At 59.7% G+C, this 19,742-nt stretch overlaps 2 protein-coding genes across 2 annotated transcripts; one reads left to right on the top strand and one right to left on the bottom strand.

Annotated features, from left to right (window-relative positions):
* The first annotated feature begins 480 nt into the window (after nt 1-480).
* ERN2 (endoplasmic reticulum to nucleus signaling 2) lies at nt 481-13,125 on the top strand. Its single transcript, XM_055803868.1, is given in 23 exon segments — nt 481-657; nt 2,948-3,065; nt 3,398-3,431; nt 4,038-4,110; nt 4,462-4,534; nt 4,681-4,803; nt 4,890-4,991; nt 5,267-5,528; nt 5,626-5,704; nt 5,794-5,944; nt 6,547-6,668; nt 6,858-7,034; nt 7,322-7,571; nt 7,842-7,932; nt 8,570-8,759; nt 9,500-9,599; nt 9,723-9,922; nt 10,652-10,799; nt 10,911-11,038; nt 11,283-11,345; nt 11,347-11,407; nt 11,714-11,781; nt 11,867-13,125. Coding segments are annotated over 23 exon segments (2,892 nt in total). The 5' UTR covers nt 481-570; the 3' UTR covers nt 12,059-13,125.
* A 637-nt stretch (nt 13,126-13,762) lies between these two features.
* Nucleotides 13,763-19,364, bottom strand: PLK1 (polo like kinase 1). The gene is made up of 10 exons (XM_005229041.4): nt 18,840-19,364; nt 18,596-18,764; nt 18,350-18,494; nt 17,802-17,895; nt 17,001-17,220; nt 16,520-16,678; nt 16,218-16,295; nt 15,572-15,726; nt 14,954-15,136; nt 13,763-14,520 (listed from the first exon to the last, which is right to left on the bottom strand). Exons 1-10 carry the CDS (start codon nt 19,218-19,220, stop codon nt 14,314-14,316), a joined length of 1,791 nt encoding a protein of 596 aa, XP_005229098.1. The 5' UTR covers nt 19,221-19,364; the 3' UTR covers nt 13,763-14,313.
* Between the last annotated feature and the right edge of the window lie 378 nt (nt 19,365-19,742).

Raw genomic sequence — 19,742 nt, 5'->3', positions numbered from 1 at the left:
GCGCTGTGATGCTGCACAGCTGCTTGCGGTTGCTGCTGGCTTTAGGAAGTTTCCACCATCCATTGAAAAAACACCCAAGGCTAGAGAGAGCTCCATGGTGTTATCACCGAAGTAAAGTTTTAAATCCCTGATACATAGTCCACTTAACGCGTTCCCTTTCAGTTCAGCGTGTAGCTGGGTGCTAGCTGTAAGGGGCAAGGTAATAATTGGGGCGGGGGGTGAGGGGGTGTATACGTGTGTCTCTGAAGCTCGCTCAACGCCAGGGTGCCTCTCGGGGAAGAGCAGCTTTTCCTGCAGCTTCCTGCTCCGTCTGGGAACGGAGCTGACGGTTAATTAAGGCGGAGGGGAAGAGCCCGGGGGGTCGGCGGGGCCGGGGGCGCGGGATGCCCGTGCGCTTTGGCCCGCGGTACCGGGGGGAGGGGGATGCTAAACACGGGCCCGGGAGGGCTCGTGCTGCCGGGGGCGGCGGGCGAGGGGGCAGGAAGCCGCGTCCTGGGCCCGCCCCGGCCCCGCTGAGTCAGGGCGCGGCGATAAGCGCGGCCCGGCCCGGCCCTGCAGCCGCGGCCCGCCATGTGCGGGACGTGGGCGCTGCGGCTGCCGCTCCTGCTGCCGCTGCTGCTGCCGCTGCTGCTGCTGCCGCTCCTGCCCCCGGCACAGGTACGGCCCGCGGGGGGGTCCGGCACGAGCGAGTGCGAGTCCCCTGGGCGTGAGCGCGTGTGCCCGGCCCGGCCCGCCGCGGTGTGACACCCGTGGGTGCGGGTGCCGGCGCCCGGGGCAGCGGGTTACGCGGGGCTTGGGCACCCGGGGGGGGGGGCGGGGGTCTGGCACCCAGCAGGGTGCGCGTTGGCGGGGCGAAGGAGCTGGGATGGCGGCGGGGTGGGGGCGGCTGCGGGCGGGGGCCCGGGGACGGTGCGTGATGGAGACCCGCGCTGCTCGCCCCGGTGGGGTCGGGGTCCCCACTCAGGAGCGCATCCCCCGCCCCGAGCCCGGGGGGCTTTGACGCTCCTCGTCCCCGCCACCCCGGCGGAGGCGGCCGCGGGCGATGGCGCCTGTGCCCGCTGCCCCGCTCCCGCACTGCGGAGCGAGTGGAGCCCCGGCCCAGCGGCACCGCTGCGGGGCGGAGCGGCGGGAGCCCCGGGCGAGCCTGGGTCCCGGGGACACCCCATGGGGACAGCAGCCGCGCTTCTGGGCAGGGGCTGTGAGCGGAGATGGGGCTGGCAGTGCCTGGGCGCCCAGGGCTCCCAGTCCTGCTCACGCTGGTGTGGGGGCCCTGACCCATCTTCGAGTGCCCCGTCACCAAAAAAGCTGTAGCTGCAGAAGAGGTAACAACCGCAGAGCAGCCGGGGGAGGCAGAAGCAGAGCCTGCAGTGTGGCACCCACGGTGGCTCCGGCACGGCACCTGGCAGGGCTCCGTTCCCTTTCCCTCGTGCAGGTGGCCACACTGCGAGAGCTCCGTGCCTGCCAGCCTGGCCTGTCGCAGCCGGTCCCTCCGTGGCCAGCAGCGAGCCTGCCTGTGTGGCCATGCGGTGCTGGCGGAGCAGTGGTGGGGAGCGGGTGCCCTTCTCCACCTGCCCCACCGCATCCTCTGGACCAGGCGAGAGCTAGGAGACTCGATCTGACATCACTTAAAAAATAAGCAAGAAGGGCAAAGAATAGAGTTGGGCTCGAGGCAGAGGGTTCGACATGAGGGAGTGTGTGTGTGCTCCTGGCAGGAGGTACAGCTGGACAACTGGTGCCCTGGCGCCCATCTGGAGGAATTCCAGAAGAGCATGTCTCCTGGCCCCACCGTGCCATGCCTGGTCTGGTTCTGCTCTGCAGATGGGCTCGCACTCGCACGTAGGGCACTGTCCTGGCGCAGACTGTCAGCCCGTCCCCGCTCTTTAGTCTGGCCAGGTCCCCAGGGTGGGCTCTGCCGGCTCTGGCTGCAGGAGCTGGTACAGAGCAAGTGAGGGGCGGCAAGGGGGCTGCAAGGGGGTGGGGCGTGCCAGCCCCGAGGGATGTCTGTGGGCCACCCTACACAAGTGACCAGGGCAGCAGATTGCTTGACCTGCTTCTGCATCGCTGGAGCCCAGGCGCTGCTCTCGTTCCCTGGCATCAGGGACTGGGGACGGCCACGCCAGCCCTGCCTGACACCATTTGGGTCCCCGTGCTGTTTGCTGATCCCTGTTTGCTGATGGGGCGAGGCTGGTGTGTGTGCCACTGGCTGAGCTGGCACTTGCTGTACGGACACCGACACCGTACCTGGAAGCAGCAGCTGCTCCTCCCAGCATGAATGTGCAGTTACTCCCTCAATGTCAGGCTAGCTGAAGTCTATAGCTTTGAAGGCCTGGGTGAGCATAAATTGCATTTCTGGCATGAAAAGTCACCCAACTTGTTTGTTTCTGGAAGGAGCCGGTAGTTGGGCTGTTTGTGTCACCTTTAGAAAGACACCTGGGAGTTGTGGCTGAGAACAGCCGAGCTGCAGCCCATCCCCACTGGCAGGTAGGCTGGCTGCGGGGCAGAGAAGGGCAAAGGCTGCACCAGCCCCGTGGCTGCATTGGTGGGACGTGACCAGTGCTGCAGGTGCCAGGGACGGTGGGTTCCGCACGCTGCCGGTGATGCTGCTCACTGCGAGCACAGCTACCTTAGTGCCGGGGCTTCTTGCCACGGATTTATACACCACAGCACCTCTGAACAGCCATTAGCAGGCATGATCCTGCAGGTGTCCTCTGCGGGTGGGGCTGGAGGAACAAGCAGATTTATTATGCTGGTGCAATGAAATAGATTATTTTCCCTCCTAGTCCTGCCTCGCTGGGGACGAAAGGGGACCTCGGCACTCTTCCCCGCAGGCTGCTGCTGCGGGGTGCTGGGTGCCAGGGGGCTGCTGAGCTGCGTCGCGTGGCTCAGGCCATGGGGGCTTGTCCCCAGGTCTGGCTCTCCTTTCCAAGGACAGTGTTTCTGTCCATAGTGCCTCAAAAGCGGTGCTGTGACTGTCCCAGAAACACTGCTCTTCATATCCACTCTGGACGGAAACCTTCACGCAGTGAGTAAGAGCACAGGTGACATCAAATGGACCCTGAAGGATGGTGAGTAAGAACGCAGGGGTGCTCGCTCACAGCCTGGCTCCCTGGGCTTGTCACTGGCCAGGGATTGAGAATGCAACCCCCAGCCTGGCTGCCGCTGGACGGGCTTTGGGCTGGCAGTTCCTCTAGCCCTGGGGACACTGGTGGCTCCAGCCAGCCCCAGGCACAGCTGTGTGCGGAGACCCCTGCTGCAGGCCATGGCTATTCTGGGTCTGAAATGCAAATAGGCTGGGGACCTGGGCATGGCCAAAACGGCTGCGCTTGGCAAACAATGCCACGTTGTCTCCGCTCGCAGGGAGAGGCTGCTGACGTCTGTGTTTCGCTCTTTTTTTCAGATCCTATTCTGCAGGTGCCGGTTTATGTGGCAGAGTGAGTGTCATCCCCCTACAGGCAGGGCGCCCTTTGCAGGGCAGGCAGCCTGCGGGCTGTGCAGGAGCCTTTCGGAGGTGCACGACCACTGCAATGAACCAGCAGATTCACAGCAAGAAAGGGGAACCTCAGAGAAATGAACCTGCCAGCCCGTGCCATCGCCTTAAACCTACCCTTTGTGCTAGTGCTTCGTGCGTGATGATGAGAAATAGCTGCTCTCTGCTGCTGAATTTTAGCCTTTCTACAGACAGACAAGAGGCTCTCAGCACCGCCACACACAAAAGCATAGGAGAGAAATTGAGGAAAAGCCACCTGAAAGTGCAGGGGGAAGGCAGGAGAGCAGAGAGCTCCCCTGGGGCGCGCAGGGCACCAAGCCAGCACGGCTGGTAGGCGCAGGGCAGCCGTATGGAGTTACAGTGCTGACCCGGAGCGGGGGTTCATCTCCTACCAAATCCAATGCCGGAGGTTTCCAGGAAAGGTCAAGCCCTGTAGTGAATCATCCCGGCACAAACTGCTGAAGGGGTTTCTTTAGTGCAGCTCCTCTGTAGTCCTTGGCGTGTGCCCAGTGCAGGGGGCGGCTCACGTTTCATCCTCTCTCCTTTCCAGACCAGCGTTCCTTCCAGACCCCAACGATGGCAGCCTGTATATCCTGGGAGGAAAGAACAAAGAAGGCCTGATGGTGAGTGGGGCTGTGGGGCTGCATGCCTCCCACCCACCCGCACCCTGGGGTGTCACCAGGCGGGGGGGACTGGGCAGGCCTGTGGGAGGGGCGAGCCTGGGGCCATTGGTGGCTCCAGCTTGTCCCTGGCACCTGGAAGATGTCAGCCAAGTGGGTGTGGGGCACGTAGAGCTGGGACCCTTTCCTTCCCCGCCACCCTGTCCTGCTTTGGGGTGAGCAGTGAAGGCAGGCGGGGAGGAGAGGGCCATTCCAGGGGACCTCTCCATCCCACCTTGCTCCTGAAGGTGGGAAGGCTGCTGCTCAGGAACGTGTTCCTCTGGCCCCGCATCCACTCTGCTGTCTGTGTTGCAGAAGCTCCCGTTCACCATCCCGGAGCTGGTTCAGTCCTCACCATGCCGCAGTTCGGACGGTGTGCTCTACACTGGTACGCAGAGGGACCTGGAGGAGGGGCTGAGTGGGGACCTCCTGGGAACGTGCTGGGGAGGGGAGACAGGAGGAAGCCTGGTGGGCAGCTCTCGGGGATGGACATCAGGGCTGTGGAGACTTACGGAAAAGTATTTTCATTCTCAGGGAAGAAGCAGGACACTTGGTTCATCGTGGACCCCAAGTCAGGAGAGAAGCAGACCACTCTCTCAACAGAGGCTTGGGATGGTGTGTGCCCATCAAGTCCCCTGCTCTACATCGGCCGTACCCGTAAGCCAGTCCTGCTCCCCGTGTGTCCACCTGGTTCCAGGAATGGGGTGCCAGGCAGTGGCCTCATGCCCTACTTATGTCACCAGAGTACGTCATCACCATGTACGACACCAAGTCGCGGGAGCTGCGCTGGAACGCCACCTTCTCCGACTACTCGGCACCGCTCTGTGAGGAGTCCTACCACTACAGTGAGTGGCAGCCGCTCACGGGGGCCATGGGAACCAGCTCCCCCAGCACCCCGCTCGCAGCGGGACCCTTGCTGGGGGCACCCTGGGTGATGCTGCCATGGCCCGCAGGTCTTGGCCATGCCCATTGCTGGGGAAAGCGGCCGCTGTGTTGGTCACAGCTCTTGTGAGAGCAGAGCAGCAACAGCCCATGGGTGGTGGCAGGACAGGGGGGTCAGAGGGGGACAGAGCCCCACGGCCAGCACTGCTCATCATCCCCTCCCTCTGGCTCTGCCTAGAAATGGCACACTTCGCCTCAAGTGGGGACGGGCTGGTGGTGACACTGGACAAAGAGAGCGGGGAGGTCCTGTGGGCACAGAACTATGGCTCTCCTGTGGTTGGCATCTACCTGTGGCACCAGGACAGCCTCCGCCGCGTCCCCCACCTCAACCTGGCCATGGAGACCCTGCGCTACCTGACCTTCCACTCGCAGGACATCCACGTCCTCAAGTGGAGCTACCAGTCCGTGAAGAACTTTGCTGCTACCAAGACCCAGCTACTGTATGTGGTTCCCGTGCTGCGGCAGCTGGTGGCATTCGCGTTGCCTGTGCCCTGATCTGTGATGGACGGAAGGCTGATGCTTGTCCCCGCTTTGCAGGCCAGCGCTCTATGTGGGGAAGTACGCGACCAGCTTCTATGCCTTGACCTCCCTGGTCCATGGCAGTGTGGCACTGGTGGTGAGTCTCTCTGCTGGCCCCGTTCGGGGCGAGCTGCAGCAGGCACGTGTCCTGGCTGCACGGTGGTCCATGAGCTGTCGGACCCCCAGCCGCAGGGCATCACACTGGCCAGGATTGATGGCCCCACCACGGATGATGTGACCATGAGCGAGTCAGGGGAGTGTGAGATCACACCCAGCACCGATGTCAAGTACCCGCAGGGCAGCATCACCTCTCTCCACAACCAGTGGCTCCTAATAGGTGCGGACCCACAATGGGCACGGGCTCTCCTTGCGTCCTCGCTCCTGGAGGGTGCCCCGGTGTGTTTTGGGGTGGCAAAACCTGACCTGCTCCGCACAGTGGGGCTGTGGCTTGCCTCATTTCAGCCTGTCCCTGTCCCCACCCCAGGAGGGATTGCCAGACACCCCCACCTAGGGGGTGGGCAGGGACCCTTTGAAGCAGGGCTCACCATTACCTGTACTGGTGGGTATGCCCTTATGCACCAAGCCCATGCGGGTGCTGGGGTAATTAGCCTGCTCTGTGATTGCTGTCACAGGTGTGGTGGCTGAATTGCTGTGTTTGGAAATCAGAGTGGGGTCAGGCCCCCTGCTGCCTGCTGAGGGTGGGGGACATTGCCCTCTGCCTTCCTCCGCTGTCTGCAGCTGCACTGGGTCCCCCTCCCTGGGGACAGAGCCAGCAGGTTGTAGCTGTGATGTTTTTTGTGCCTCCCATCAGAAGCAACACCCCTTCTCCAGGAGAGCCAGAGCTGTCTGGCGAGCCCATGTCAGCACTGACGGAGATGAAGGACTGATGCTGGGGCCAGAGACCAGGTGATGGTTGTCTCTGTTCTCCTCTCACTGCAGGGCACCATGAGCTGCCTCCCGTGGTCCACACGACCATGCTGCGAGCCTTCCCGGAGAACCTGAGGAAGACAACAGAAACCATCATCCCCAGAGCTCCTCCTGCCAGGACCATGTTTGATGATGTGAGTCGGGAAGCTCTGCTGCATCTCACCTGGGGAAACCTTGGGCAGTGCTGGGTCGCTGGGGGGTCTGGGCTGTCTGGGGGTGGCTGGTGGGTCCCTAACACGGGGTAGCACAGGGAGGGCATCCCAAACCTGAGTGCCCAGCGGTCTGTCCCTCTGGTGTCACCCAGCCCTGGGCGTGTGTTGCAGTTTCTGGCCCCAGGTGGCCTGGAGCAGCCAGCTGTGCGCAGCGAGGGGCAGTTCCAGCCAGACCCCGTGCCGAGGGAGCAGGTGGAGGTCTACCCCGAGGCTGGCATCTGGGACCTGGTGATGGCTGGTGTTGGCACAGCTCTGCTGGCCGGGGGAGTCCTGTTCCTCCTGCTCACGGTGAGTGGTGGCTGGTGGAAGACCCCCCCACCTGCTGCAGAAACACTGCTTCTGAAGGCCTGGGCACCCCCCTCTCTTCTTGTACTCATGGCACAAGCAGCAGTGCTATGACTGTGATGAGCTGCGCTGCACCCACGCTGTCCCTTGCAGACTCGTGATAATGAGCCAAGGCAGTGTGCGGCTTGTCGCTGGCTGGGCAAGGGACAGATGGTGCACATGCTGCCAGTGCTGAGCCCCAGCTCTGTTACGGGCACAGGAGTTCAGCACTCACGTGGTTTGTGTTCCAGAAACTGCAGAAGCAGCATGAGGTGCAGCAGCAGCAGCTGGAGAAGCAGATTCAGCAACTGCAGCAGCAGCAGGAGATGCTGCTCCCAGGTCGGGGCTCCAGCGAGGGTGTCCCTGTGGGGCCCGTGGAGCGGGGGCCGAGCCAGGGAACCATGTCACAGCTCTCACAGAGCTCCAGCCCCTCGGCCTGCCTGAAGGACTGTGCTAATGGGATGGTCAGCCCTGATCCAGCTGTCCCGGTGGCTGCTGAAGGTGTGTGCAGGTGGGAACAGGCAGGGTGTGAGGGGGCTTGCTGTCTGTAGGTGTCTCCCGAAGCAGGAGCCGAGATGCCCTGCAGATGAGAAGGCTGAGCCCAGCTGGGATGGGAGGAGACACAGCACTGGCTGCTGGATCAGAGTGGGCTACAGAAGCAGTTGCGAGAGCAGGGCCCCAGAAATGGCCAGATGGTTAAAGAACTGGATGTCATTTATACAGTGCTAATGCTTACAGGTTGAAGGATGGCTGCTTCCTCTTCCTCTGTAGATGCAGAACCAGATGTGATTGTAGTCGGGAAAATTTCTTTTGACCCCAAGGATGTTCTGGGCCACGGAGCTGGAGGAACCTTTGTCTTCAGGTGGGTGGCAGCCCAAGGTGCCTGCCCTCACTGCTCATTCTCCCTGGGCACCATGAGGATAGCACCAAGGCAGCTCCTTCCCTGGACGGCAGCCGCTGGGTCAGGGGCTTTTGGGAACGGGTTGCCACCTTCCCTGTCTCATGGTCCCCAGCAAACCCACCTGGGGAGCTGGGCTCATGGTCTTCAATAGCCAGGTGCTGGGTACACAGGGCAGGTCCCCCCTCACACCACTGCCCTGTGCTCCCCTTCCCCTCCAGCCTGTGCCCGGCTGTCAGGCAGCTGGGCTGTGCCCGCTGCAGGCAGTGCTCAGCACCAGCAGGACTGGCCCCTTGCAAGGTTCCCCTGGCTCGGGCTGAGCCCCTTTCCCCAGCACTAAACACAGCAAAAAGCAAGGGACGTTATTTTCCTACAAAAAGGGGAATCTGAGCCCTCAGTTCCCAGCTTGCTGCAGAGATTTCTGCCTGTCAACGGCTGTGACAAGTCTTTGGGAGTCACTCCAAGGTGACCCACACCGAGGACCCCAAGGGGCAAGTCCCCAGCATCAGCTGCAGCCTGGCCGGGCTGCACATCTGCAGTGCTGGGCTCTGCTCCAGCTGGGGGGGCCATGCACGGACACTGCCACCGACTCTCTGCACAGGGGACAGTTTGATGGCCGGAACGTGGCTGTGAAGCGCCTCCTGCCCGAGTGTTTCCATCTCGTTGACCGCGAGGTCCAGCTGCTCCGGGAGTCAGATGAGCACCCCCACGTCGTCCGCTACTTCTGCACAGAGAAGGACAAGCAGTTCCATTACATCGCCATCGAGCTCTGCTCCGCCACGCTGCAGGAGGTGAGCCTGCAGCCCTCTCCCTGCCCGGTCCTGGGGGTGCAGGGCTGTTGATCAGTCCCGGGTGCCCCCATACCTGTGTTTGCAGGTCAGTCCCCAGGGCCTTTGTGCTGTTAGGGATGTCCTGGCAGTGCTCCTGCAGGAGCAGGGTGCTGTGCATGCCCAGGGAAGGCTTGGCAGCCAGCAGCTCCCAGCCCTCTTTGGGGCTCCTGCCTGGGCACGGGTGCACGGCTCAGCTCCGGACCTGCTTCCCAGCAGTCAGAGGGAACAGGGCTCAGAACAGGGGCATGGCCAGGCTGTGAGGTGCTTTGGAGAGGCAGGGCAGTCAGCAGCAGCACTGCTCCTGTGTCAGTCAAGCCCCTACCCCTGTTCTGCCCATTTACCCTCTCGGGAGGGACAGGGCAGCTCTGAGCCCCAGCATCAGTCAGGGCAGTTGGGCATGTGTTGGGAAGAGACGGAGCACGGGGGAAGAGAAGCATCCTTTTACCACCCCGTAAAGCGGGAGTGTTGCTGGAGCTGTGGGGGTCCGAGGACGCAAGTGAGGGCAGTTTGCTGCAGAGGGAATAGATGCCGACTGGTGCACCTGGAAGTGGCGAGCCTTAGGCACAAATGGCCTCTGCATGGGCTTGTCTCCTTCCACCTCTGTCAACCTACTGAGAAATCCCTCTCCCAACAAGCCTTGACACCTTTGCCCCAGTAAATCAGGCCTCGCTTCATCTCTCTCTACCTCGCTGTGCTTCCAGTATGTGGAAAGCCCCAGCTTTGACCGTCGCAGCCTGGATCCAGTGTCCCTCCTGCACCAGACCATGTCCGGGCTGGCCCACCTCCACTCCCTCAGCATTGGTGAGAGGGCAGCGGGTCCCGTCTTGGCCCCGTCCTCAGCTGCAGGGCTCAGGCAGCAGCTGTCTGGGCCAGTAGAGCCCTGCCGCCGCAATGGCAGGTGATACTGCACGCTCTCTCTTCCAGTCCACCGTGACTTGAAGCCATGTAACATCCTCATCTCTGTCCCGAATCACCACGGGCAGATCCGAGCAGTCATATCCGACTTTGGCCTCTGCAAGAAGCTTCAGGGGGGACGACAGAGCTTCAGCCTCCGCTCCGGCATCCCTGGCACCGAGGGCTGGATTGCGCCCGAGGTGCTGCAGGAGACGCTGAAGGAGAACCCTGTCAGTGAGCCGTGGATGCCCCCCCCCCCTGGCCCCGGGTGGTCCTTGAGCCTGTTGTGGGAATCCCCTGTGCTGGCAGCAGCCTCACGGTGCTACTGAAATGCACAATTAAGACAAAAGCTCCAAGAGCCCAAGCCAGCCCACTGCAGAGCACCGGTGCTCCTCGCCAGGACCACCCTGGGTAGCACTGCCCCTATGCTCCCACCCTTGTGGGGACGGTGCCTGGCTGTGCTCAGCACGGGGCATCTCAGCTGGCTACAGCCCTTAGAAATTCAGGGTGGGGAGGCTGGAGGGGCTGTGGCTTGCTGTGAAGGTTACGTTGCTGCTCATCAATTTGGCGCAGGGAATCCTGTTCCTGCTGGCAGCTGGTAGCTGTATTGATCCCTGGCAGGGCACGTACTGGTGCTGGCAGCACGCTCCCATAACCTCGTACTGGGGTCAGCTTGCACAGCTGGGTGAGACTGCAGCAGCCCTGGCGTGTCCGTCTGGCTGCCCAGTCCTGGCTTCTGGCTGTGCCTCTGGAAAACACCTTCCCTGATACAGACCCGACGTGACGGGTGCGTCACTGACCCCCAGGAGCGGGGCCGGCAGGAGCCCTGGTGCGATGCATTTTCCAGAGCTCTGCAGCCAACAATGAAGCATTCATGCAGAAGAATGGGGAGGTGAGGAGGTGAAGGCTTTCCTTGCCCTTTGCTGCGAGGGGCCCACCTCCCGCTTTGTGTTCCACAGACGTGCGCCGTGGATATCTTCTCAGCTGGCTGCATCTTCTACTACGTGGTGTCAGGAGGACAGCACCCGTTTGGGGACAGCTTGCGGCGACAGGCCAACATCTTGTCAGGCTCTTACCAGCTGAGCTGCCTGCAGGAAGAAGCTCATGGTGAGACCCTTCCCCACAGGCGCATCCCCGGGGGCAGCCCTGATCCGAGGGGCGCAGCGCTGTGTCCTTCTCGGCGGGGCTAGTTCTCCATTGCATTGTTTCACCTACCAGACAAGCTTGTTGCGAGGGAGCTGATTGTGGCAATGATCAGCCCCGAGCCCCAGTGCCGACCCTCAGCGCCTGTGGTCCTTGTGCATCCCTTTTTCTGGAGTCTGGAGAAGCAGCTGCAGTTCTTCCAGGTGAGTGCATGCTGTCCCACCAGGCAGCAAACAGGTGTGCTCTGAAACCCCAAGTGCTGGAAACAGCTGCCAAACAGGTCAACGGGCTCATTTTGAGCTACTTTTGGAAGGGGTGGAGGGTCTCTGGGTTTGGGGCCAGGGCCAAACCATGCCCGTCCCACCTCGGCACCAGCCCTGTTCCCTGGCACTGGTGTGGGGTGAGGGCAGTGCCATACCCACCCCGTCCCTGCTCTTGGGCACGCAGGACATTAGCGACCGCATAGAGAAGGAACCTGCTGAGGGGCACATCGTCTCGGCCCTGGAGGCGGGGGGGGCGGTCAGTGGTGAGGACCAACTGGAGGATGCACATCTCCCTGCCGCTACAGACAGGTGGGCACAGCGGGGGCCAGGCACTGAACCTGCTGACGCCTTTCACGCAAAAGCAGGCAGGGAATGAGGCTCCTGTGTCTGGTGCTTTTTAATGGGCAGGAGGCACTTGCTTGTGCCCAGAGGCCAAAACCCAGGGTGGGCGAACATGCCAGCCATTCCTGGGGAGGGTTTGCCACAGGCTGCAGCGCTCACTGTGCACACCCGGGGTGCGGGGGCTCAGGGCGGTGCTGGCATTGCAGGGGGCTGTGGCAGCCCCTTGCCCCGCGTGTATCCCCCCTTGCTCAGTGTCTCCCCTGCTCTCCCCAGACCTGAGGAAGTTCCGCACCTACAAAGGGGGCTCGGTCCGTGACCTCCTGCGGGCCATGAGGAACAAGGTATGGCCACCCCAGCTCCCTGCACACCCCCCCACCCCCCCTTCCCCACTGCCTGCCCCGGCTCACCTCATCCTCTCTCCTGCAGAAGCATCACTACCACGAGCTGCCAGCTGATGTCCGGGCAGCCCTGGGTTCTGTCCCGGATGGCTTTGTGCAGTATTTCACCTCCCGCTTCCCTCGGCTGCTGTTGCACACGCACAGGGCCATGAGGGTCTGTGCCCACGAGCGACTTTTCCACTCCTACTACCACCAGGGACCAGGAGGCGACAGCAAGTGAGCGGGGATGCACACCGGGATGGCACCCACGGTGCAGGGCTGCTGTGGCCACTCCTGCCTACCCTGCCTGTACCTGCAGCTCTGTCTTGCAGCAGGCAGGAGCAGCCCCCGGGGCACTCAGCATCCTTCTCCCCCTCCCCAGGGTGAGGTGGGGGCCTCAGCAATATGATGGCTGCCCAGCATACATGTGGGTTACAAGCAGCATGGTCCAGGAGAGGTGAGCACAGGGTGGCACTGTGCTCTTGCCTCGGGTCTCCCGAGCCCAAGAGGGATCCTGGGGGCACCCGCCTTTGCCAGCACTCACAGACTCAGCGCCCCGAAGGCATTTGTATCAGAGAACAAAATATCTCTGCAGTGGATGTGGCGCTTTGACAAAAAGAAAATGCATTTTGCATTTTCTTGAGGGCAGCTGGCATAGCAAAGCACGGGCAGGGTGATGCAGCTGGGCTGGGGTGCTCACCATGGATGGGTGAGCTTCATCCTGCGCGTTCTCCCGTGCCACATGCCTGGTAAAGCAGCTCTTGGAGCAGGTGTCCAGCATGGCTGTGGCCAGGGCTGATGCACTGGTCAGCTTCTTGCAGCCACCCCAGGGCCTGGACCTGCTATTTGCATCAGGGCTGCTGAGGGCAAGGCAGCGTGGTTGGGGCCTCCAGCACAACCCTGAGAATGAAGTTTTTAATCTCAGCTGGGCTGCGAAAAAGGTTTTCTCCCTTTTGGTCAGCAGCAGCTTGTAATTATGCCAGGCCAGAGTCCCCCCATTAGTCCCACGCCCAGGAGCCCTGAGCAGTTTGCTCAGCAGTTGTTGCAGGACACAAAGGCAGGGAAACCCCTCCTGCCCGTGGCCTTTCCTGCTGGCACGGGGGCCGTGAGCAGCCTGGGAGCCAGCGTGGCAGCTGGAGCCCCTCAGCAAGGCTTCGTTTTTGAACAGCAATGATTTTGTACGGTCAGATTCCTCTGGGTGCTGAGGTGTGGGTTTTTGTTACACAGGTAACATTGGGTTGGTATCCAGTTTCTTCTCAGAATCCTGTATGGCCTAAAGCATTTTATACATAATATTATAAAAAAACCCAACTAAACAAACTAGAAAGCTTGTCCTCCTTAAAAATAAACTGGCCTGAGAGCACCAGGAGGTGCTTGCTAGCAGCCAGCAATGGTGGGGGAAACCCAAGGTAAGTTACTGGGCTCCTGCAAAAGTCTGTTACAGTAGCTGACTTGCTAATTCTATAGTCATATTTGCAGGCATCTTCCTGATAGTAAGTAGAGCCAATTAACTAGGAAGTGGGAAGATGGGTCATTAACCTACAGGTACCAGTATAGCTAGTACAGCATACAGCGATATACACCCCTGTACAGTACATCTGTAATAGCCTCAGGGTCTCCTCATCTGCAGCCCAGCTGGGGAGATCAGCACAAACAACAGCTACCCCACTTTTCTCTGCTTACAACAAACATCTCCCAGAACAACTCTGACTCCCTCCCCACTTCCTATCATGATCCGCCACCATTGCCCTGTTGCTCTGTGTTAAGAGCTGGAGCTGAGTGAGGAGCAAGTCCAGGGCTCAGCTCATGCAGAGGCTGTTACTAAAGGCAATCGAGCAGAGAGCACAAGCTGATGAATGAAGAGAACAGCTCTTGCTTGGAGCATGAGCCAGAGGCAAGGTGCTGCTTCCTCCTGCACAGCAAGCCAAAGGGAACCACGACAGGCTAGATGCTGCAGCAAGTTACATTTAATCAAGTTATGCAATATACAAAAGTCTTATGTTTCATGTAGATTAATTTCAGTATTAAAAGGCCAATTCCTTAGTCTCACCACCCTAGGCATGTTAAATATGTTACCTGAATTTCTACTAGAGCACCAGCACAGGCACGTACAAATAACTTACGTGACAGTTCTGCTCTCCCTATACTTTGTTCTCTCAAGAGAAGGCCCAGGAGCCTCAAACAAGAGGGGTAGTTTTTGAGTCAGGCTTTTGGCTTTGGGAAGTTGAGGGGTGGGGAAGAAAAAAAAAGAGAGTAGGTATGCAATTAAAAAATAGAGTCTATTAGGAGTGGGGAGCAAGAAACCTTTGGGTACCAGTCAGTGAACAACACCATTCCCACAGCATCAGGGGCTTCTCTCATGGCAACCAGCCCATACCCAGGAGTGGGAGCCCAGCTGCGTAACTTGAGGTTACAGCATGAGCAGGGATGCTACTAGCCCTCCCCACCACAGCTGGAACAGTTTGGCACAGATACTGAGTCCATTAAAAACAAGATTTAAGCAGAGGATTTCACACAGGCTGACCCAGACTTGGAACTGAGGAGCTTTTCCACCATGGTGCGAGCATAGCGGAGCCGGCTGGCCAGCTCCTTGCAGCATCCGTGTTCCTCGATGAGGCTCAGCTTGTATGTGCGGAAGTCCCGTTTCTCATCTATGTATGTGACAGCAGCCATGAGAGGGCACAAGATGACCTTTGTGTGGTCCTGTGGGGAGAGAACACATGGTCACCCTGAACACTCTCCTCCTTGGGGACTGCATTTCCTCAGGATGAACCACCTCAGCAGCACTTGGGGCATCCCAGAAGCATGCTGACAAAGCACCATGCCACAGCATTCGTTCATAGATTGCAGCAAAGGGGAATAAAGTGATCTGGCCAGCCAGCTCAAGACCACTGCAACCCAAGACTGTGCAGCAGCCCTCCTTCTGCTAAAGGACACTGCCCCTTCACAAGCAAGAACCGTCTGGGTGGCTTATATACCCAGCAAGGGGAGCAAGGAGCCTCCCGCTGCTTGGTTCACTGGGCAGTCTCAGCTCAAGTTCGACCCCGCTGCTGCCTTGCATGCGGCACTGTGTGGAGTGGGGCTTGTTCAGCAGCTGGAGCTACAGCCCCGGAAAACTCAAGAGCAGCAGCCTGACCTGGAAGAAGTTGATCTGCACGGTGCCATTGCTGAGGTGCAGGATGATGGCGCTGCGGGTCCGGAACCAAGTGCAGAGGTAGGGTAAACGGGCCAGCTCGTCTCCTTCCCGTGGCGTGATGTTAGCACCCGCCTTCAGCAAGTGCTCGCTCATGTAGTTCCGGAAGTATTTCAATAGTGTTATCTACGGATGGGAAAGGCTGTGAGCAGACAGGCTGAAATGACCCCGGCTATGTGGGAGCACAGGGGCTGCTGTCACCATCCTAGAGTGATGCATCACTGCACAGACTGGTGCGAATTCTCATGCTCAAAGTTAACTGGGTTTGTGATACTTCAGACTTGCTTTGTTGAACAGTACATAAAAGTCTTGTGAGCACTTATTTCTGCTAAACTGCTAATAAATGAGCCTCAGATAGCAACTAGAAATAAACAGAGCTGCCAGTGTCTGCCCTCATGGCCCCATTTTACCAGCCAAGAGGAAGCCTGCAGAATGCCAGTGCCCCCAAGTTACAGATGTTTCTCCCTGGAACCCACCCGTGCCCAAGCAGTCCAACAAGGCTGGCAAGTCTCTCACCAGGAGTAGCCACCCTCCAGCAACAGCTCCTGCCCCAGGACTGACCTTCTTGTTCAAGGCAGAGGGGTAGGATCTCACAGTGAAGTAGGACTCATTGCTGTTTTGCTCAATGTACTGCAAGCTGTCACCATCATTGTACATAATAAGACGAGTGGAGTCATTGAAGAGAACTCCCACACTGTTGTCACACAGCTGGTAGCCTAGTTTGAAAGGGAGCCCATTAGGCCTTCAGATACCACCGGTTATGTGAAACACAAAGGTAGAATGCTGTATCATCTAGGGGTTCCCTGACAACCACCCCACCAAGTCCCTGCCAGGTCTGAAGAGTCTTCTTTGTGGAGGTCCGGGTGGCACTTTTCCTCCTCTGGATCCGTCATCCTCCCTTATTGCATCACCTGCTGCAGAAGCAACTTGCAACTGCCACAGTGGGTACACACGCTCACTGGGGAGCGAGGCCAGCCATCTCTGCAGCAGGTAGCCATCTTCCACATTAAAGTGGCCAGGGCTGATGTTCAGTGACCACTACTCTGATTCCCTGGGTATTTGGCAACGTTCCTGACAGAGCCTTGGACACACATGCACTGGAATACTGTGACTAAAGAACCAAGACCTACACAATGCCCAAACCCAAGCTTCCCCCAGCCTCTTCAAAAACTAGAAAAGGCTGAAGTATTGCTCCCCTATTATTTACCTAGACCATATTTATCCGAGTAGTCCACCCATTTGCTAACCCAGAAGATGGGAATGCAGGCTGGGTCTTCAGCTTCTTCTGCAAAGAGAAAAGGAATTTGTCAGAAGACATTTCACACCACCCTGCACACCTCAGCAAGCAAGTGATACCATATGAAAGGTAAGTAGCTACTACATCACTTCTCAGCCTTCCAGTTTGAAACAGAGGCATGCTGGTCCCTCACCTCAGACGACAGCATCAGAATGACAAAGCAGCAAGTTATCCAGGAGGGCCAGCGCCTGTGGGACTGTCCTCAGGCTCACCTTGTCTCACTGCCAGTCTATCAGAGGGCTTGGATGAGTTGACCGCAGTCAGTTGCTGCAACATGTCAGCTAAGTGACAGTCAATAGCATCTCCCGGCTCCCGCAGTCTAGCTGCATCTTCTTTTTCAGGCAAGTTCTCTGGTGCAGGACTGTCTGGTCCTGGGCCAGGAAAGAGAATAGTGTTGAGGCGTGATGAGGGAGTAGGCTTCTAAAGGCATCAGGTTTACATTGTACCCTGGCTATAGGAAACACATTACATACCATATAGCTAAAGCTAGCGCTGGCACTTTCTCCCTGCTTTGGTTCTGGGCAAAGAGTGAGGAGACCCCTCTCACTCACAAAATGTCCCAGGTGCTCATAACAACAAGAGGAGGCAAGGGAGCACCACATTCCCCGTTGATGGCTCTGGATGGTGTGGGAAGCCAGGCAGGCTCTCATCCAGCACCGCAGCCCAGTCTCACCTCTGGACACTTGCACTTACCTTTGTTAAGTGCAGTCAGCGGCTTTCGCCCGTTCAGTTCAAGTCCACTGGGAGCAATTGAAAATCTAGGTGCAATGGTGAGGCAGCTGGTGGGCAAGCGGCTGGGGATGTATCCCGATGTGAAGAACTCGTCACTCAGCAACTCGTCAATAGTTGGGCGCGTGGCAGGGTCAGACCTCAGCATCTTCTGGATGAGGTTAGCAGCTACGGGGTTGATGTGCTAAGAGGCGACAGGCAGAGTTGAGAAACAAGGGTCAGGGGACAACATGTACTAGTGGCAAATGCATTGGATACACAACCTGCAGGGGAAGTTCTGCTTGGAGCAGAGCTCCTGTGCTGCCTCAGGCAAACAGGATGCAAGCTGAGGAAACAGAATTGGGCAGGCATGGAGAACTGTCTCCTAACAGCATGCAAGGCCTAAAATCAACTGACTTCAGCAAGACAAAAATCAACAGCAGTGGGATGAGCTGGGGACCTGGCCCAGACCTCACAGATTTGAGCATGTCCATTTAACATCATGTGCCAAGTGCTCAGCTTGGATTTTTGCTGGACTACAGGGTGGGGAGCTGCTGGCTCCCCAAGAAGCTGGCCGTACAGGTTTACTCCACCATAGACTGAAACATCCCCTTCACAGAATCATTTAGGTTGGATAAGTCCAACCATTAGCCCTCACACACCATGATAAGAGCCATTTCACCATTATGTGAGAGCCTGTTAAGTGCCAGAAGCAGGATGGCACAGCAGAAGGCTGACAGAGAAGCGCTGCGAGGTGAATGGATCCACCCGTGGGAAGCACCATACCTTGGGAATAGTATAGTCATTCTTCTTGATTCGGAGGTAGGTTTCTTTTAGACAAGAAGTTTCAAAAGGTGGTTTCCCGACCAGCAGAGTGTACCTGCACGTTTACAGACAAAAGGGTGTCAGTTTTACAAAAGGGACTCCAAGACCTGTGCGCAGAAGTGGCCCTGGGCTAAGCACACCCTGGGACTTTACTGGCAGAGGGAACACTTGGCACTGGACGTGCAGCAGCGCAGACAGCTGTGTGTACTGCGCCTGGTTCCTGCCCCTGAAAAGGGAAGACAGAATTTCATACCCTCTGGGGAAATTCCCAATTCAGAAATGTGGGCTTTTGGAAAATACCTCGGGAGAGCCAAACAGCATAGCAGATCATCCTGCACACATCCCTGTGTGTGCCGGGCACAGCACAGGTTGCATGCTGGCTGGCAGCAGGGTCAGCCAGGGCAGGTGCTCCAGAGAACGCCCTCCCCAAAGCAACACAGAGGGGCCAACAAGACCGGGACCGCTGGGACCACCAGCCCCACGGCCACGCAAGAGGCATTTTGACTCACATGATGCAGCCAATGGACCAGATGTCCACCTCAAAGCTGTGCCCCTTCTTGCCCAGGACCTCTGGAGCAATGTAGTTGGGGGTTCCACACAGGGTCTTCTTGCGCTCGCCATCGTACTCCACTTTGGTGGCCAGGCCAAAGTCACCTGCGAGAGATGGGGTGTGACTGGAGCCACCCAGGACAGCTGGTCTCCGGGGCTGGGGAGCCCACCGGGGGCTGGCAGGGTGGCATGTCACGAGCACATACCGATCTTCACCTCCATGTCGTCGCTGAGGAAGAGGTTGCCCAGCTTGAGGTCGCGGTGAATGACGCGGTGGCTGTGCAGGTACTGGCAGCCCAGGATGGTCTGGCGCAGGTAGTACCGCACCTCGGGCTCGCTCAGCGCCTTCCGCCGCTTGTGCAGCTCCAGCAGCGACTGCGGGGCGACACTCAGTACCGGGTGCTCCCGCTCGTGCCCCCGGCGCCCCCCCCCCGCCCCCCCGCTCCTCACCCTGCGGCGGCAGAGCTCCAGCACGACATAGACGAAGTCCGCGTCCTCGAAGAAGCCCTGGAAACCGACGACGTGGCGGTGGGCCAAGCTGCGGTGGATAGCGATCTCCATGGACATCTTCTCCTTCTGGTGCGGCTTCACCAGCAGCGACTTGGGCACCACCTTGCCCGCGAACACCTCCCGGCTCTCCGCCTCCGCCAGCTCGTAGCACCGCGCGAAGCCGCCCTTCCCCAGGAACCGCCCGCGGACGAAGCTCCGCCGGGTCCGCGGGTCCACCAGCACCTTCGGCACCTCCTTCCCGCCCACCACCGGCCGCGCCGACGCCGGCTCCGGCTCCGCCAGGGCCGCCGGCCGCGCCGCCTTCCCGCCTGCCGCGTTCATCACGCACCGGGCTGCTGCGGAGCTGCGGGGGTTGCGCCGGGCCGCAGGCAGTGGCCGGGAGCAGGAGCAGAGGCAGGCAGCGCAGGCCGGGCCAGACCCCAGGCAGAGGCCGGGAACAGGGATCAGGCCGCAGGCAGGAACGGGCCGCAAGCAGGAACAGGCGCTGCCCGGTACAGGCGCTGCCCGATTCAAACGCGAGCCCGGAGCGTTACGCACCCGCGGCCGCTCCCTATTGGCTGAGAGGATTTAAAATCCACGCCGCCCGCCGCAGGGCACCATGGGAGCGCCCGGCCCAGCGCTCTTAAAGAGCCAGGCACCGTGCGGGGCGGGGCGAGCGCGCTGGCCACGCCCCCACGCGGGGCGGATGAGGCGGGGCAGCGCACGGCGCGTGTTCCAGTGGCCGTGGACTGGCGGGGAGCGGCCACGGGGCACGCGTGGGGCGCCGCGGTCACCGCTCCCGCAGTGGCTGCAGGGCAAGGCCCAGCCCCGCGCCCCCCGGCCGCTCTGTGCCACCGCGCCCAC

Source organism: Falco peregrinus, chromosome 5, assembly GCF_023634155.1.
Source record: "Falco peregrinus isolate bFalPer1 chromosome 5, bFalPer1.pri, whole genome shotgun sequence".
NCBI classification, from domain to species: domain Eukaryota; kingdom Metazoa; phylum Chordata; class Aves; order Falconiformes; family Falconidae; genus Falco; species Falco peregrinus.
The sequence above is the reverse complement of the archived record's forward strand: the minus strand, read 5'-3'. Positions and strand labels throughout refer to the sequence as shown.